This window comes from Anas platyrhynchos, chromosome 14 (genome assembly GCF_047663525.1).
Source record: "Anas platyrhynchos isolate ZD024472 breed Pekin duck chromosome 14, IASCAAS_PekinDuck_T2T, whole genome shotgun sequence".
Lineage (NCBI taxonomy): Eukaryota > Metazoa > Chordata > Aves > Anseriformes > Anatidae > Anas > Anas platyrhynchos.
In genome coordinates this window covers 219227-237382 of record NC_092600.1, presented here as the reverse complement: position 1 = coordinate 237382, position 18156 = coordinate 219227, and the positions used below count along the sequence as shown (strand labels likewise).

Sequence of the window (18156 nt, the reverse complement as noted above, 5' to 3'; positions counted from 1 at the left end):
GAAGAGGAGGCTGAGGGGAGACCTCATCGCAGTCTACAACTTCCTCGTAAGGGGGTGTCGAGAGGCAGGAGACCTTTTCTCCATTAACACCAGCGACAGGACCCGCGGGAACGGGGTTAAGCTGAGGCAGGGGAAATTTAGGCTTGACATCAGGAGGGGGTTCTTCACAGAGAGGGTGGTTGCACACTGGAACAGGCTCCCCAGGGAAGTGGTCACTGCACCGAGCCTGTCTGAATTTAAGAAGAGATTGGACTGTGCACTTAGTCACATGGTCTGAACTTGGGTAGACCTGTGCAGTGTCAAGAGTTGGACTTGATGATCCTTAAGGGTCCCTTCCAACTCAGGATATTCTATGCTTCTATGTTTGAAAACTAGAAGATGGCTTAGGTAGCTACTGGATTTGCAGATTATCTCCACTCTATGAAGCATCTTCCTGGTGCATCAGTGACAAAATAAGAAAACAAATAGTTACAAAGACACTGAACTTTGAGTCATCCACCCTTAGTACCAAATTCCATCAGAGCTCCTACTATCCAGCTGCCAATCCTTACTTTAAGTGTCAGTGTTTCCAGCTTCTACCATTAAATCCTTCAGGAAGAAAAAAGGAAAAAACAGCACTAGAAACGTGGAAACAAAGGTCTCAGAGTAAAGAGGCAGGCAGCGTATGCCCAGCTGATGGCAGAGCAGTCAGTCCCAGCTTAATTTTCCTCAGAGCAGTGCAACAGATTCAGTGATTTTTTTCCTTTAATTCAGTGGGATCTGTAACATGATACTAGAGACATGAGCATTAGGTGCATATAGTTTAGCATTACACTTACCAAATAATGCAATAAGCTCCTCAGTTCAACCTCACATGAACTATGTCCTCACACACCTGAGCTTGACTCAAAAGGAAAAGCACTTGCCACATGACAAACTCTAAGAGATCTAAGTGGAAGATGCTATAAACGGTCTTTACAAAATTAGGGTTTTCATAAGAAATTCCCCAGGGGCAGTTAACACATACAGTGGCTGAAGAAAACCTCAATGCCCAAAATAAAGCAAAGTCCCGTTTAAAAAGTTTTAAAAGCTGCTGCCTGATTATGTTTAGCATAAATGTTTGATTTTTCATGACTTTTTTTTTACTGAATATATAGCTCTGGAAATGGCCTTTTTAAAGACTAGTACAGTGGTTGTACTAGATAAATGGAAGGTCTGAAGTATATGGAAAAGGGAAAAAACTACTACAAACATTATAAAGGTGTATAAAGCAGCATGATTCCTCTGGGCCTGCAAGCACAGAGTCTACAAAATTAGCCTAACAGGATGGATCTGGCAAGCTCCATACAGTGTCCTATGGGCTCCTGCGGCAAACAGCAAAATAGCTTCAAAATAGTCCCCTTCTGTCTGTGGGCTTCTTAGGAGGCAAGGCTGCAGTATTGCCCATTCTTGCTGCTGGTGATATGGAAGTGACACCCAGGACTGTCACAGCCACTCTATCCCCATTCTCTCACTCTGGCTGGAGGTCAGAGACATTGTCTAGTGTAATGTTCTCCTAAGAAATACCAGTGTATCAAGGCAAGCCAAGACTATGGATCTAAACTTCTCCAAGGCAGGAAAGGCAGCCTGGTCTGATGAGCCCACATCCTACCCTCATTTTACAGGGTTGCTCATGCTTTACATCCTAACACTTGAAGCTGAACGCCAAGACACAAAATGGCTTGTTTTACAGGATGATCCCCCAAATGAGGATAAATTGAAGAGATGTAGTTAGACCTACTAATAGTATTGCTGATTTCAGTAACAACCTTTCAAGCATGTTAAGCACAGTACTTGAGGAGAGATGAACACTTCAGTACTATGACTGAACAAGGACAAAAACAATGTAGAAGGAAGATTGTGCAAGTCAGTACTGCAGAACACTCATACCTATTTAGAAACCAGTTTATTTCCAAAATGCAATCCTATGATGCATGACTTTAAGTTGTAGATGTGACTGATGTTAAAAACCAGTATCTCCTTTAGAGATCTATGAATATAGTAACAGAATAAAATGCAAATATTTCCATGCAGATGCTCACAAAGTATCAAGAAACAAACAGTAGTAGCTCTACATAATCACGATCATTCCTCAAAAGCATGTAGAGTTTGAAAGTTGCTCTTCAATGCCTCCTGTATTATAATACTTTCCAAGGTAATAATTGTTTATGATAAATATAAAGCTTATTTCTTTTACCAGAAGGGAAAGACAGAACTAGCACATTTGTTCTGCTGCATGAGTTGTGTAACGTACATTAAACTTGCTGTTTAGGTGGCACAAGAACTGATCATTAATTGTTGCTAGAAACTACTGATTTTCCTTATGTCACCAATGTTTGCAACTTGGACGCTTTAATGCTATGTATTATACTAGAAAACTAGTAGACTGGCTTGGTATTCTAAACATACCAATAGGCCATATTCCAAAACAAGGAAGTCCCATTGAATTTTCAGGCTTAAGACAGTAACCTCTACCTATGTGTAGTTTATGCCTTATTTTTAAAGAACCACTCCCACCTTGCACAACTAATGTGATTATCACCAAGGATTTTCATATTTCCAGAACTGGCATAGCATAGCAGACTTACCAATCAGAACATTTTCACCAAATACAAGTTTCTGAACTTGGCAATAAGTGCCATTATCTCTGTTGGGGATAAGGGAGACAAAATGATGAGTTCAGTTCTTCCTGGGCTGTTTAGTATCCTCACAACCAAACTTAGACATTAATTCCCCAACTCTACAGCACCTTTTGTAAGTAAGTATTTAAAATACATGGATCTGGAAGAAATATCCTCCGCATCAAGAGAAACCAAGATTACTGATCTTCCTGGTGTTGAAAGCCTTCTGGAAACTCAGCAAGCATCGTATCAGCTCAGTGCAATTCTAGTATTCAGATCTGGTGTCTGTAAATTAATCCTTATAGGCAGACTCCCACAGTGACAACCAGACAATGAATTTAATGCAGGACCTTTGTAAGCACCAGAGATTGGACAATCCTCATTAAAAGACAGTCAGTTGAAACTTGGGAATATTTCCTTGTAAGGAAATCTTCAAACAATTACAAAATACATTGGAGACTGCACTGTTGGATAGCCCTGAGGAAACTGGAGCCTGTTTAGCAAGGAAAAAGAACATTTGCAGATTATTCATAACATATATTCATAGTCAAAAATGTGCACAAGTCTCAAGTACTTTTAAAAATACCTCCAGGTCATATCAAGTTTACAAGGTGAAACTGAATAGAACTGAAAGATTCAGCTGAAGTCGTTCAAGGTCATCAATCAAACTGATACCCTGAACTGTTGGTTGTTCTTCACTTCTCAAAGCAACATGACATTCCTCCCATGCAGGTAAAACACAAACACTGTTTTTGAAGGGTACTAACTGTCAATGAGCAAGACGATTCAAGTCAAAGTCAGCAGGGTTATTAACTTCTATCCTTCGTTACATTAGTGAAAGTGTGAACAAACCACATACACGTGTAAGGATATCTGTGTTACAGCTACTGAGTGTAAAAGACAGGACAATAAACATGAAATGCAGCAAAAGATGCACACATATTTAAAAGCCTACTGACAGATAATCATGGCTAGCACTCTAAGACATAGGTCGATTGGCCATTAAAGGAACCACCAAAGCGTAACTCTGAAGAGATTCAATCAGGAGCTTTGTAACCAGTAAGACTGGTTTCAGTTATCAGGAAGGGTCTCACAGGCAAGAGCAAATTTATGTTAAGATGTCTGAAGGGGATTGCAGGACCACATAAAATGTATCATAGAATGTCTAGGGGAACAACCACAGATCAAGTGAGGGGGGTGAAGATAGGCGAGGAAGCAACAAGTATGGGAAAATGGAAGGGAGTAACTGTGTTGGGAATGGGGAGAAGCTAACAACTGCAAGCAAGCAGGCTGCTGATCAGTAAGCTTTGTCTAACTGAGCCTTGCATCCCATCACCACAGTGTTCTACACTTACTAAACCCTAGGGCAACCTGTCTTCTGCACTGGATGCATTTGTGTGCATGTGTGTGCAATAATTCCAACAGCAATCTCAAGTGGGACTAGCTGGCAAGTTGGAGAAAAACAAAATCTGTAGAGATCCTAGTTCCAGGGTTGAGAGCTTAAAGGTCTAGATACGGATACTGAAGACACCTAAGGTCTTGGCTGGGGACTGAAGAGAACAGAGAATGTGCATGAGACACTGAAAGCAAATATGTATGTTCCACTAGCAAATTGATAAACCAGCAAGTAGGAAGAGGATCGGGCCATTTCTATGGTTTGTGTCTTAAGCAAGTGCATCTCTAAAGGCACTATCCTCTTATTGGCTTTAAACCATTCGGTTACGGTCATATCTGTACTACATGGGCATGTGCATACATCTTTGAAAATCACTTAGCCTTACCATTGGCTGGATGCATGAAGAGGGACAAGCATTACCCTGGTATTCAGCAGACTTGGAAGAAAGGAACCCCCCACATCACATCATCCACCACATTTGACAGTCCTAAAATGATGGTTCATCCAATTTAATTTGCTACAGTACCCATCAAATCTACATCACAAAAAAGCCCAACGACAGTAGCTGAATCATTTGTTTTTTTTTTTTTTTTAATTGTGCTATCCCACTGGCTATCTTTCTTTTCAAAGTCAAAATATCTGTCAAAAATCACAGATAGAACAAACAGCTGTCACTTGTGGCTACTTGAGATTCCTGACACTTCAGTCCTTCAACATAGAAATGCCAACTATATCTAAGTGCCTCATAACACTTTAGTGGAACTTCTGTGTAGTTTGAGACAGGCAAAAGTTCTTAAGCAGCCAGGCAGGTAACAGTTTCTGATGTACGCAGCAACAATACCACTAAGAGGTCATCCAAAGAAGTTCAGTAAAGACCAGAGTTAACAGGGCGCAGTCAAACTTCTAATACATTTTAACTCAAGCAGACAATTTCTTCCCAGTCCCTCAGTTAGTAGTCCAGTATATTAGAACACATCTGCCCACTGACTGGAATGACTTTGTGAGAAGTACGGCAGATGCTCACATCTCAGCATAGGCACTTTCATGTAGGCTGCACCTTTGCCTGTTTGGACACATCTTTCTTCAGCTGTGGACTCTGGTAACTCCTAACCCTTCACGTGAAGGCAACGTTGAATGTAAAAATTTCACCGGAAAGAACTATGTGGTTGCAAACCCCATCTGCAACATCACATTCAATGCACAAGTTAGAGGTATCAGCATTGTTCAAGGTGTAACAGAAGACAGATTGAGTGGGGAGACACGACGTGTGGGAGTGCTATTAGCTGACAATGATGCAGGGAGGAAAAAGGGAGCGGCAATTTCTGTGGATGAGGTCTCTCCTTGGTTGCGAAGCTGTAAGATTTGTCGCAGAAGGGCCTTTCCTTCTTCTCTAGTCTGGAAAATAATTTGTAAAAAACAAAACAACACATCTATGTATGGATTTTCTCTGGGTCAAACTCAGTATGTAAGCAACCTAAGTTACACCAATTTATCACTCAGTAAGACTGTCACTCTGAAAAATACAAAAAAAGTGTCCTCGGTTCTTTTTCTGCTATTTATCAAGAACATTAATGTGCTACTTTTTTTTTTTTTTTAAATAATCCTTCCTCTTTTTACTCATCTGATTTGCATGTTACTTGTGACAGTGGTACCATCAACAACTGCTACTGTCTACATAACCCATCGAAAAGTAGAAAGGAAAAGATACAAATAAGCTGAATTCAGGTTCTTCTTTGTTCCAGACAGCTTTATTAAAGATAAGACACACACCCTGTCTTGTGGCTGTTAGCTACTAGTCTGAAATAAAAATCCAAAATTGCCCCCTTACAAGCTACAGAAAAGCTCAGAACATGGAGTCATATAGAACTCAAGTGCTGTTGTAACCTCTGTACTGTCTACACATACAAGATGAAAAAACAAGTAACATTTAACCACTTCCCACCATCAAGATTTTCAGCAGTCTTAAGACTGCAGTCTCAAATTCTTATACTTAGTCAACAACAAACCAATGATACTTGATTCGAGTTTACTATCTATACTATATTCCCTGACTTTAGTTAATCACAAGCAGCAGTAGTAATCAGGTATACAAAAACATTCAGAATGAGACTGTTCACATGTATGACAGACAGTCCTCATTCCTTCAACAAATGATTTGTCTACTCATACCTACAAGTATAGCCAAGATTAACGTTAGAGATCCCCCAAGACACCAGAGATTGTGCAACTACTCACATCATTGAATGCACAGCATTTCTGAGCACAAGCTGAGGCTTCATCCCAGAGCTTACACTTGAAATAGTATTGGGCAAGGTAACGGAAGGCAGTGCTGACCTCCAGGTGCTCCACTATCTCCTACAGAAAGGGAGGAAAAACCACCTTTGAGTATCTTCCAAGGTAGCTCTACATCGCGTTTACATTTTCTTTTGTTCCCAAGATATCATCTTACCCCACAGGAATAGATATCCTGAATGTATTTGATATAGCACTGAGCAGCCTGTTCAGATTCATTCAGCTGTTCATGCAGCCTAGAAAAGGAGAAAAAATGGGTCACTGGAACAACGCTGCATTGCCAAAGACCTTCTTGGTCAATGAGAATGTATCTACTAAGCCTGTCCAGAACTAGAGCTATGTCTTTTCCTTAAGAATTTGCAAGCCATGCATCATGTACTATCCCACATTGAAAGAAGTGATCTAGCCTGAGAACGGTCACATTATCAGGAAGGAAACCAGTCAGGTAACAACTGCTAGAAGCACTGCAGATACAACCAAAGCAGGAACTTCTGTCTATGCTGTTACATTTTAAAGAATAAGACAGGAAAAGTCTTTTATAACTGGCTATTTCTTCCAGTGCTCCTTCTTCCCCCCTACATCCCAAAAATCTTTGTACAGTAGCTTCACCTCTCACCTGCCTGTTTCTTTCCCCTTCACTTTTTCCCCCACCAAAAAATGATGCTGACATCAGTGTTCACATTTATTTCACATTAGACCCTTCTCTAATGTCACATCCATATATTAGGAAAAAAATGGGGTAAAAATCAATCTACAATTTTTTACAGCATCTAGGACCACAAATTGCTTGGATTAGTTTAAGTTTCACTGCAAGACGTACAATTACTAGTACTAAAATCACCACAGGATTTGGAAATCCCTTGCAACCCCTATTATCCCGTGATTTCCTCTGTAGCTGTTCTGAGGGAAAATTAAAGCTAAAGTTGGATACCAGAGAGTGTGCAGTTGCTGTAAACCTTCTAAAGATAGTAGTTATTATGCATCTTCAAAAATAATAGTACCTAACGGCAATTCCACTTGTTTTCAATTTAGTATTTTATCACTTGGTATCAAAGTGCTTTAGTTGCATTTAACAACATTTTTGACAGTTCAGTACTAATACATACTCACTTTGCTAGTTTCACCAATGCCATTTTCTCCACATCTCCCACAGCATAAGCTCTCCAATAGCACTGTCAAAGAACAGTCAGTCAAGCATACAAGAAAAATGACTCAGGCAAGTAACTTAGAAACAGAAAATTGCATGGCTTTAAAGCAAAAGGACACGTATCAGATGAACATCTCTCTTTAAGAGCTATTCTAGTTACATCACAGCAGAACTTTGCCTGTTTTAAACTGCAACAGAAAGGGTTTCCATAACCTAACATGCTGCATGCATTTCTGGTAGCTCTAGCCACACAATTTTATTCCATCTCCACCTAGTGTCCAGGGGGACATCCTAATGTTTTACTCCACATGCCAGTCATCACTTACCTTTTTAGCTTCCACCAACTGATTAAGTTTCTCATAGCATTCTCCTAGAGCAACCAGCATACGAGAATCATTAGGTCTGTAAAAAAAAAAAAAAAAAAAAAAAAAAAAAACACAATTCCTGAATGTAGTTTAATGGACAGTCAGCTGATTTCTCAAGGGGCTGCGGGGAGAGAACCTATATCTGCCAGTGTCCTTCGTCTTCTCTTACATAAAATTTCACTTACATTCCTCAGGCATTGGAATAGCAAAGTAGTCTTGGCACCAAACCTTCCAGAATTCAAGAGGCATTTGGACAACATTCTCAGACATATGTTTTGATTTTGGGGTGGTCCTGTGAGGAGCCAGGAGTTGGACTTGGTGAATCTTGTGGGTGCCTTTCAACTTGGGATATTCTATGATTGCACCTCAAGTATGTTGTTCAGCTTTGAGCCCCTGCATGAAAGACACTGCAGCCCTGGAGCATGTCCAGAGAAAGGCTAAGAAGCTGGTGTAGAGTCTGGAACACAAGTCCTGTAATGAGCAGCTGAGGGAATTGGGGTTGTTTGGCCTGGAGAAGAGGAGGCTCATAGGAGACCTTATTGCTCTCTACAACTACCTGAAAAGAAGTTGTGGGGAGCTGGGGATCAGTCCCTTCTCGCAGACAACTAGCGACAGGACAAGAGGGAATGGCCTCAAGTTTCGCCAGATGATGGAACGATTGGACAAGATGATCTTGGAGGTCTTTACCAACCTTAATGGTTCTATGATTCCTGACCAGTGTTCCTCAGGATATAAGTGACAAAGCCACTAACAGCTAATGAATACAACTAGAAGAATTTGTAATAGAGAGACTGCACAAATCACATGGCATTGATGCTCTTCCCCCTTCCCCAATTCAGTTCCTGTACGCAAATTCCTCAGCTAGTAGCCACCAGGTCTGGGAGAACACCAACAGACATGGCTATGTTTTCAACTCTACCTGAGCTGGTGGGCCCGTCGGTAATAATAGAGACAGTAAAATGGCATTTTGAGGATTTCGTAGGTTTGCCCCAAGCCATACCAGGCTCTGTAATCCCTTTTATTCACCTCTATGGCATGTCTGTCAAAGAAAAGGAGACAAACTAGTCAGAAAGCAGTTATAATCAGAAACATGACAGAGTTAAGCAAAAGACAACAACAACAAAAAAAAAGATCTAATCCAACTCAAACGTGTGCAAACTCAAACACTGTTTTGTATGGCACGTGAGTGATACCTATAAGCCTGGATAGCTGCAGATGTGTTCTTCATTTCCATGTATTCATGTCCCATAAGTGTCCAAGCTCCCAGATAACGAGGATTCAGTTTCAAGGCCCTCTGGAAATAGAGTGCTGCTTTTTCATGCTGGCTACGTAAGCTATAATAATTTCCTAAAGCAAAAAGTCACAATATTTAAATAAATAGGGAAAAAAACATCAGAGAAGTAAAAAAAAAATAGATGGAAGAAGTATTATCTATTACCTCCTAACTCAGATTCTAAGAAGAGACGTATTAAAGGTCTCTGACTCAACCCTCAAGAGACCTAATGGCAGTCTGTTCTCCAGTGTTCTGATCAAATGCTTCTCCAGTTGTACCAATCAGTTAAGATCTCATCTCTTTGTGTTGAAACTTATGTCATGATCTAATAAGCAGATTTCCTACACCTGACACACAATTGTTTCTGTTGTAGTTTCAGGACTATAAAGGCATTATCAGCTACATGGACCTTCATAATGTTTTCTTCAACTACTTTTTGCACTGATAGTATTACAGCAGTTCTTTCAGAGAGAAATGAGAAAATGAGGGGTACCCTCATTTTGTACACTTTTTAGGCTGCCTGAAATTACATTCACCAAATGTTTTTGATGGCCCTGCTGGTTGATCACCTTCACAAGTGTTAATAAGATTTTCTCCTACAGTCTGCAGACAGCATAGTAAGAACACGTAAAAGGGCTGGCTCTCACCAATTACACAGCAGGTCTCAACACGATACTTGTCTATCTCACAGAGATTGTGAGCCAGGTAGCTCAACTCAGGCTTCATGCTCTAGTGAAACAAAGTGAACGTGATGAGGAAAGGATCATGTTACAGATTCAGACAATGAAAACCTAAGCAGTTGACAATGCACAGATCATATTATTTCAAGGAGTTGTGGAGCAGAAAACAGAAGCTGAGTGTTTATATTCAGAGAAGCTAGATAACAGCAGCTGCTTCACCAGTGTTTAACTTACCTCTGATAAAAAGCCTCACGATGGACATGGAACAGAAAGGGTGCTTACCCTGACATACAGCAAGTTGGAGAAAGTGTCCATGTTTTCTATCCTGTAAGGATCTTGTTTCCTTAGCTCATTAAAGATGGATAAAGCTTTGTCAATATCTGAAGGAAGAACGGCAGATGTGAGAACAACAACTACAGATGCCATGCTTGTGTTAAGATGCTCATTCCTCTATGTTATTAAATACCACTGACCTCGGATATTGTGGTAGGCAACTGCAATCTGAGAGATGATGTAGGTGCTTTTGGAAAATCCTGCATCAATGAGACTCTGATACTTCTGCAGAGCCTCCTCTATCAGCTGCAGCTCTGTATAAATGTGTGCAAGAAAGAATTCTTTCATCCATGTATCTGGCAGGGACAGGAACTTCAACTAGCAAGAAACAAAGAAGAGGAGGAAGAGATGATAATCAGTAGTATTCTAAGAGCCACCTGTGGCAAAGAACCCATTATCTTCCCTCCCATGATTTAGTAGGCAGTCTTGAGGTAGGAGAGTTTCCTGTAATCGTGCTTTCTAAGGCCATAACACCAGCTATGAAAGAGCAGTATTAGGACCAGAAATTAATATCAGCTTCGTCCACAGGAAAGGCTAAATAATGCCTTTAAATTAAGAATATTAGAACAAGAAAGGAGCATTAAGACATCCATTCTAAAAAGCAGTAAAATATGGACCATGTAATTCCATTTAGTCACTCCCAATCTATTCCTATGATGATTGAAATCAGAACTGAAGCCTTTGCCTTGCCCAATCAGTGAAGAAACAACTGTCTTCAAATCTGGCTTCTGCTTTGGTTACTGGCTTTATTTTTACTTTAAATTCAAGAGTCCTTCAAAAGACTGTACCTTCTTCCCATGTTTGAACATCAATATTAAATTGTTTTGTTTTTTAAATGAGCTAAATGAACAGAACTCTAAATAATCTCACCAAAAATGTATTTCCTGTTCTTCAAAGATCAGTAAGACTCTTCTGTGCCACCTCTCCTTTTTAAAATATGCCATCAGCCAGAATTGACTGAAGAATTACAGGAGTGGTCTCATAAATCCCATGCATAAAGACAAAATAATCAAAGTTCAGTTCATCTCATACATGTGGCTCTATATTCGATGAAGGGAATAGCTTTTAGTCTGAATCAGATTGGCATTTCAGAAGCAGATCTCTCAGTCACCCCCATAAGCACGCTTTATTTCACATCATGAAGCTCTATCAGAGTATGCAATCTATATTCTCTTAGGATAAAGCTAAACTCAAAAGACACACTCCCATTACTAATAGATGTCTAAGCTACAAAAACAGACCACAGCATGTTCAAAGTAATCTCTCCAAGTCATATTCAGTGCAAACAATGAGTCTTCTAAGTCAATTATTTCCAATTACAGATTCAAGACTACTATACTTTACTTGGTAATAGTGAAGGAACAGACTTATTAAAGGCTTACTTGGATGAATGACTGCTTACCAAACCATTTGTATCATTGCAAATAATTTGCACAGTAGTATGTGACAGGAAAAGCACAAACTTTCAGTCATTTGAAAACACTACAAGCAGTGGTTCTACATATAACACCAAGTCACCAAAAGTGCTCAGTAACTGCAGTACTAGATCCAGACAAAAAAGTACCTTAGGAGGATCTGTTTTGTGACACAAAGCAATAATCCAGAGGACAACTATTTCAGAATGCGTGAATCAGCCATTTCTTACACCACCTTGTGGGTGAATGTGAAGGAAATAATCCTACCTGTATAAAGATTCGCAGGCAACAGTATAGCAAGCAACTGAAGAAAAAGAGACTTTAACAATGTAATTTATGACCTTGGGTTGCCTTCTTGGACACAGCCACACAGAATAAAGTAGTGGGCAACACCAATCTTCCGGCAACTGAATCATTGGTTACTAAATCAGGTTACAGTCCAGAAATTGTTACCACAACTTGTTATTTCCCAACATTTACCATCTCTTTATCTGTAATCAAGTTGCAAAGTTCCAGCCAGGCACCCCAGTGCAAAGGTAAGACATGAGCAGCTTCAACGAAAACATCTATTGCTTCTTTAACCAGGTCCAGCTTCCGCAACACAACACCATACCTGTGAATCAAGTTAATCAGTCATAAAACCCTGCAGATCCACATAAACGTACAGAAACACATTAGAAATACTTGTAGACACTTACAGGTAAAGGCCAAACCCATCCAGTTCCCGTGCTTTGTGCTTCTTGCTGAGCTCAACTCTCAGTTCTCGTAGAGCTTCATTTTTCACCTGTCCTTTTTCCAGTGGTCCTGCATGAAGAGCAAGTCAAACAGCAAGCTTTTGTTCAAGTCTTTCCATATTAACTATGAACTCTATAGAGTATATTTAGAATCATCACTGACATGACCAGAAAACTTCCCAGCATGTCACTATTGTTTTTTGTTTTAAAAATAAACGTCCAATGATCCGCTGTAACAGAAGAACTGAAAGATAAAAATCTTTAACCTGTCTTAAGCCAACAAAGAGAATGAAAGCAAATTATGTTACAGCCCGCTATTACCCAAAAATCAAGGGAAAAGTTATGAAACCAAAATGATTTAAATGAAGATGCATTATTGCAAGATTCATTATATTAACTTGCATTTCTTGACACCAGAGCCTTACCCAAACTATCCACTGTCTCATCATCCTTCTTCTTTTCTCCTGACTGTGGAAAACAGAGGAAAACCAAGATTATTTTACAACAGCATATTCCTTATGTTTGCTGCAGTTCTGGTAGCAGCACGTGAACTGAATTTTCATGAACACCACAGACAGTTCCAACAAGAACCCTCCCCATTCTCCTCTTCCCCACCCCCACTATATATATGTAAGTTCGGATTTTTAGGCAGACATATGAAACAGTATAGATAAAGAAATAAGGTTTGGCACATTCCACATGGGGGAAGGAAAGGAAGCAGAGGAGTTCAGTGCTTAAAGGCAATTTTTCTTTCTGTCTTACCAGGTATCTAGAATACATATACAAGAAGTAAGCTTTCTGACTCTTGCAGCCCCGAAGAAAATATGCAGCCCTATCATATTCCTTTAGATCAAAGTAGGACTTGGCTAATGTATAGGCATCCAGATCACGAGCATCCTCCTGCAGGAACACAGAAGAGTTCAAGACCTTAGAAGCTCTGCCATGCTTTATGAAAATCACCTAGTTACAAGTGTATAAATGAAACTGCCCTGAAAGCTAAACAAAAACAAAACAAAAAACACTGTAGTTTTGTTCATTCTCAAAAGATGAGTTAAGTACCATCCAAAAAGTCTCTCCACTCCCTCATATGATTGGATTCCTAGTTATGACATAATGAATACAGACTGGTTAGAAACATTTAAATTAAACAGAGTGGTTCTAGGAAATACACAGTGGCAAGTTGACAGACATCAAGAATTTGCTGTTCAACAAGTATGAAAAACTAAAAAAAAACTACTCAGGAATTCTACATCGGACAGTATTAACATGACAATTTAAATGCAAAGATTTCCTTGGAACCTATGCCTCGAACAATTTCTTGACAGAAAAGGTTCCGGGAGTTCTGGTACACACCAAGCTGAACATGAGCCAGCAACGTGCCTTTGCCACAAAGAAGGCTAACAGTGTCCTGGGCTGCATTAGGCAAAGTATTGCCAGAAGGTCGAGAGAGGCAATCCTTCCCCTCTGCTCAGCACCAGTGAGGCTACTCCTGGAGAACCGTGTTTGGTTCCAGGCTCCTGAATGCAGGAGAGGCATAGACATACTGGAGAGAGTTCAGTGAAGGATCATGAACATGAAGTGACCAGAACGCCTCTAATATGAGGAAAAGCTGAGAGAGTTGGGACTGTTTAGCCTGGAGGAGAGAAGGCTCAGGGGGATCTCACCAATGTACCTGAAGGGAAGGTACAAAGAATGACCAGGTCCTTCTCAGCGCTGCCCAGTGACAGGACAGGAAGCAACGGGCACAAACTGAAACACAGAAGGCTCTGTCTGAACAACAGGAAGCTCTTCTGTACTGTGTGGGTGATAGAGCACAGGCACAGTTTGCCCAGAGAAGCTGCATTGTCTCCCTCCTTGGAGATACTAAAAAATGCTTCAGCGTGGTCCTGGACAACCTGCTCCAAGTGGCCTTGCTGGAGCAGGGTGGGGTGGGACCAGATGGACCCAGTGGTCACTCCCAACCTAGAACATCCTGTGAAATGCATTTATGACGTGTTACACTGCAGTAACTTAACCCAGCAGGATTATACCTACGAGTTGTATGGTACCACTGTGGAGACGGGGATGATACAACTTACTTCTCTTGTGCCCTAAGGAGGATGAGTTTACTGGCATAAAATAATTTGTATTACAACAATTTAGTGAAGGTGAAAAAGTCAAAATTAAGTGGCATGATTTCCAGTTTTGCTTACAGAGTCTCTCACTTGGACAGGGCAAAATGGGAAAAGGAGGGCGTTCGCCTGCAAGGCCTACTGGGGCTCGGACACCGCAAAACAAGGAAGGTGGACGGGACCCGCACAGCGCCGTGCAAGGATGGGCACTCAGCACCACCTCGTGCACAACAGCTTGAAAAAATAAATAAAGCTCCATCGCATTTTTCCTTAACGGCTTCAGACGGGGCTAAAGACGAGCTCGCGGCTCCCGCCGCGGGAAGGGCCGCAGGGGCCGCTCCCGCTCCCTCTCCCGCGGACACGGCGGGCCCGGGGCCGCCCCGCGCGCTGCGGGCGCCGCATCCCGGCCGCCAGCCCGGTGCCGCAGCCCGCCGGGCCTCCCCCCCCCCCCGGCGCGTACCTCCGTGAGCGCAGGCGGCGGCGGCAGCTCGCTCAGCGGCAGCGGCTCCAGGGCGAAGGCCAGCTCGGAGGCCCTGCGTGGAGACAGCCGTTAGCGCGCGGACAGCCGCCAGCGCGGGGCCCGCCCGCCCGCCCGCCCGGCGCGGCGCTCACCACTTGCCGCTGTGCTGCAGGCCGCGCTCGCGGCTGCGCTCGGCCACGCTCAGCAGCTGCTTCTTGATCTCCCGCAGGTCCGAGAAGTCGGCGCCGCACAGCCCCGCCGCCGCCATCCCGCCGGCGCGCGTCCCCGCCAATCGCAGCCCCGCGCCCTCCGCGCGCCTCCGCTCCGCAGGCGCCGCTTGGCCACTGGACGGGCTCGGGGAGCCTCGCTCCCAATCCGAGGCGGCTCGCCGAAGCCTCGGCGTCTGACTGGGCAGCTCCCGGCGGCGCCGCGCCCCGCCCCGCCCCGCCCCGCCCGCGGGCGCCGCCCTGCGGCCTGGCGGCGCTGTGCCGCGCTGCGCCCCCCGGCGGCTCGAGGGGGCGGCGCCCCGGGGGCTCCCGTGCGCGCTGCTGCGGCCGCAGCCGGGCCCGCTGCTGGGAAGTACCCGCAGAAGCAGATGCTTTCCAAAGGCCAGGCAAATGTAAGGGTTCGAAATGCCCCTCTACCTTCTGGAGGTGTGGGATTGCGTATCTCAGTGTCATCCTTCTTTCCCTGTTTTCTGAGTTGTTGTTGTTGTTTTTTTTTTTTTTTTTTAAATTAAGTAGTTTACACCTGACTTTTGCATACTGACAGAACATTGATAAATGTTTGGGGTTTGTCCCTTTCGTCTAAGGTAGATTAATACTATCTTACTTTAACAGATACCTGTATTGCGACACGTTGGCTCATGTCTTTTGAAGCTACAGAGTGAGGAGAAACAAGGATGAGAGAAAACAAGAAGAAAACCCATTCAGAGAAGTCTGAGGAAGGGTTAGTACAGTAAGAAGACTTCTTGCATGGTCTTACCGAACTTAGCTGCAACTGAAAGTTTCATTCACTTCTGACTCAATGTTTCACATATTTTGAATTTTCCCACTTCATATAATTAAAATTTAGCTGGTTTGGGTCTTAGACTGCTGGTGGCTCTTGTAGGATGAAAGCCAGGGACAAAAGACCAGTCGTGATTTTGATACTGTCTCTCACGGTATCCTTTTGGACAAAATATCCAGCATACAGCTAGACAAGTACACTATACAATGGCTGAACAATCAGCTGGCAGATGGGGCTCAAAGGGTTATACTAAATGGGGTTACATCAGGCTGGCAACCAGTGCCTAGTGGGGCTCCACAGGGCTCAATTTTAGGCCCAGTTCTCTTGAACGTTTTCATAAATGATGTGAATGCAGGAGTCAAGTGCATACTAAGTAAGTTGGCAGATGACACTAAATTAGGAGGAGCTATTGACTCCCTTGAGGGACGAGGGGCCTTGCTGAGAGATCTTGGCAAATTAGAGGGCTGGGCAATCACCAACCTCATGAAGTTTAACAAGACCAAGCACCAGATTCTTCTCCTAGGATGAGGCAGCTATGGATATGCATACTGACTGGGGGACAGGCAGCTGGAGAGCAGCCCCACGATAAGGGATCATTGGGCGCTGGTTGATGGCAGGTCGAGTATGAGCCAACAGGGTGTCCTGGCAGCCAGCACGGCCAACCATACCCTGGGATGCATCAGGCATGGTGTCGCTAACCAGTCCAGGGAAGGGATTGCCCTGCTCTGCTGTGCGCTGGTGCGGTCTCACCTCGAGTACTGTCTGCAGATTTGAGCTATTAGAGAGTGTCCAAAGGTGGGCAACAAATATGGTGAAGGGCAGGACATATGAGGAGCAGCTGAATCCCTTGATTTGTTCAAGCTAGAGAGGAGGAGATTGAGGGGAGCCAACATGGCAACCTACAGCTTCCTCAAGAGGGGAGCAGAGGGGCAGGTGGAGATCTCTTCTCTGTGGTGACAGTGGCAGGCCCAAAGTGATCGGCATGGAGCTGTGATAGGGGAGGTTCAGGCTGGGTGGCATTAAGAAAAGGTTCTTCACTGAGAGGGTGGTCAGGCACTGGAACAAGTTCCCCAGGGAAGTGATAACTGCACCAAGCCTGCCGAGTTCAAGAAGCATTTGGACAACGCTTTCAGACTTATGGCTTGTAACTTGAAAACAAGTTGAAACAGTTCTAATACTGGTATCTCGGGGCTGTACTTTTAACACATTTTTTTCCTATTCACTTCAGCCTCTTCAATTTCCCACTGCATTTCTGTTACAATGCTTTGGGGACTTCACTGATATTATGCTAGAATGTAGTTTGGCTTTTCTATGGTGTTTAGTTCAATTTCTGTATTTGGTTCAATTTCAATTTCTGTTTTTGGTTTCAATTTGGTTTTTGATTCAATTTCTGTATCTGGTTCAAATACAGAAATTTAAGGACTTATTTTAGGATCATTGTACCCAACTGCTTTTTAAGCATTTACAGAAAGGTGGTAATACTTCTTTTGTGTTTATTCCACTATCAGAATGTCAGCGATGACCCTTTTAAGAGAGTAATTAAGAATTAGTAATGTTAAAATTCTTTTCTGTGTAGTTTGAAGCTTATATTTTTTATTCTTTCTCTTAATGATTGTGAAGGCACATTATTCTCAGTATTATGAAAATATCCTTCACAATTGCTTCTTTTATTTGAAAAGTGACTTGAATGAGAGGACACTGTGTTTGAATTGGCCTCAAGGTCACTGGTAATACAAGGAGTATAATTGATTAGTATGATGTCACCATACTTGATTCATTATTACCATAATGAAAGATTTTTGTTGTGAGCCACTGAATGTTTGTGTTTCTGATTGCACTTAATCCAGTTTGAATTCTAAGGCCACCACCTGTTTTCAGTTTGGTGGCGATTACTACAACAGTTTCTAGGTTGTAATTCTATGTTGGTCTGGATCCATTTGTTCTGGAGCAGCCTGCTGAAATGATGGTTGTTCTGCAGAGGTTTACAGAAATAGGCATAGCTCACATTATTGTTAAAGTGGGCAGTGATGAGTTATTTATGGTCTTTCAAATAGACAAAGCAAATTAATCCATTGTTTAAGGTCTGAATTAATATTACATTTATTTCTCTTTTGATTATAGCCAAACATATTACAAGTTCAGTTGTAGCTTTGACAGAAAATACTCTGGCAGCCCATATGTCCAAGATACAAATAAAAAGTTCTTTGTTATTCTTCTTGTTACAAAGATGCCTAATCAACACACAAAATGCCTATGACTCATTTCTTGTTCCTCTTCTCCTTGCCCTGCTCCAAAACACAGAT

At 42.4% G+C, this 18156-nt stretch overlaps 1 protein-coding gene and 1 long non-coding RNA gene across 3 annotated transcripts in view; one reads left to right on the top strand and one right to left on the bottom strand.

The window, feature by feature from the left end:
• Positions 1–1907: 1907 nt before the first annotated feature.
• CDC23 (cell division cycle 23) lies at positions 1908–15261 on the bottom strand. Its single transcript, XM_027468455.3, has 16 exons — positions 14998–15261; positions 14846–14918; positions 13037–13174; positions 12700–12742; positions 12239–12344; positions 12021–12153; positions 10266–10443; positions 10075–10172; positions 9760–9841; positions 9033–9186; positions 8759–8878; positions 7801–7876; positions 7438–7499; positions 6485–6563; positions 6271–6390; positions 1908–5430 (listed from the first exon to the last, which is right to left on the bottom strand). Exons 1-16 carry the CDS (start codon positions 15111–15113, stop codon positions 5260–5262), a joined length of 1749 nt encoding a protein of 582 aa, XP_027324256.1. The 5' UTR covers positions 15114–15261; the 3' UTR covers positions 1908–5259.
• Positions 15262–15334: 73 nt separating this feature from the next.
• LOC139998692 (uncharacterized) overlaps positions 15335–18156 on the top strand; it is a 36480-nt gene continuing 33658 nt past the window's right edge. For both annotated transcript variants that reach the window (XR_011803413.1, XR_011803412.1), the window contains exons 1-2: positions 15335–15464; positions 15685–15793. This is a non-coding gene — a long non-coding RNA (uncharacterized lncRNA). The remainder of the gene's footprint in view (positions 15465–15684; positions 15794–18156) is intronic.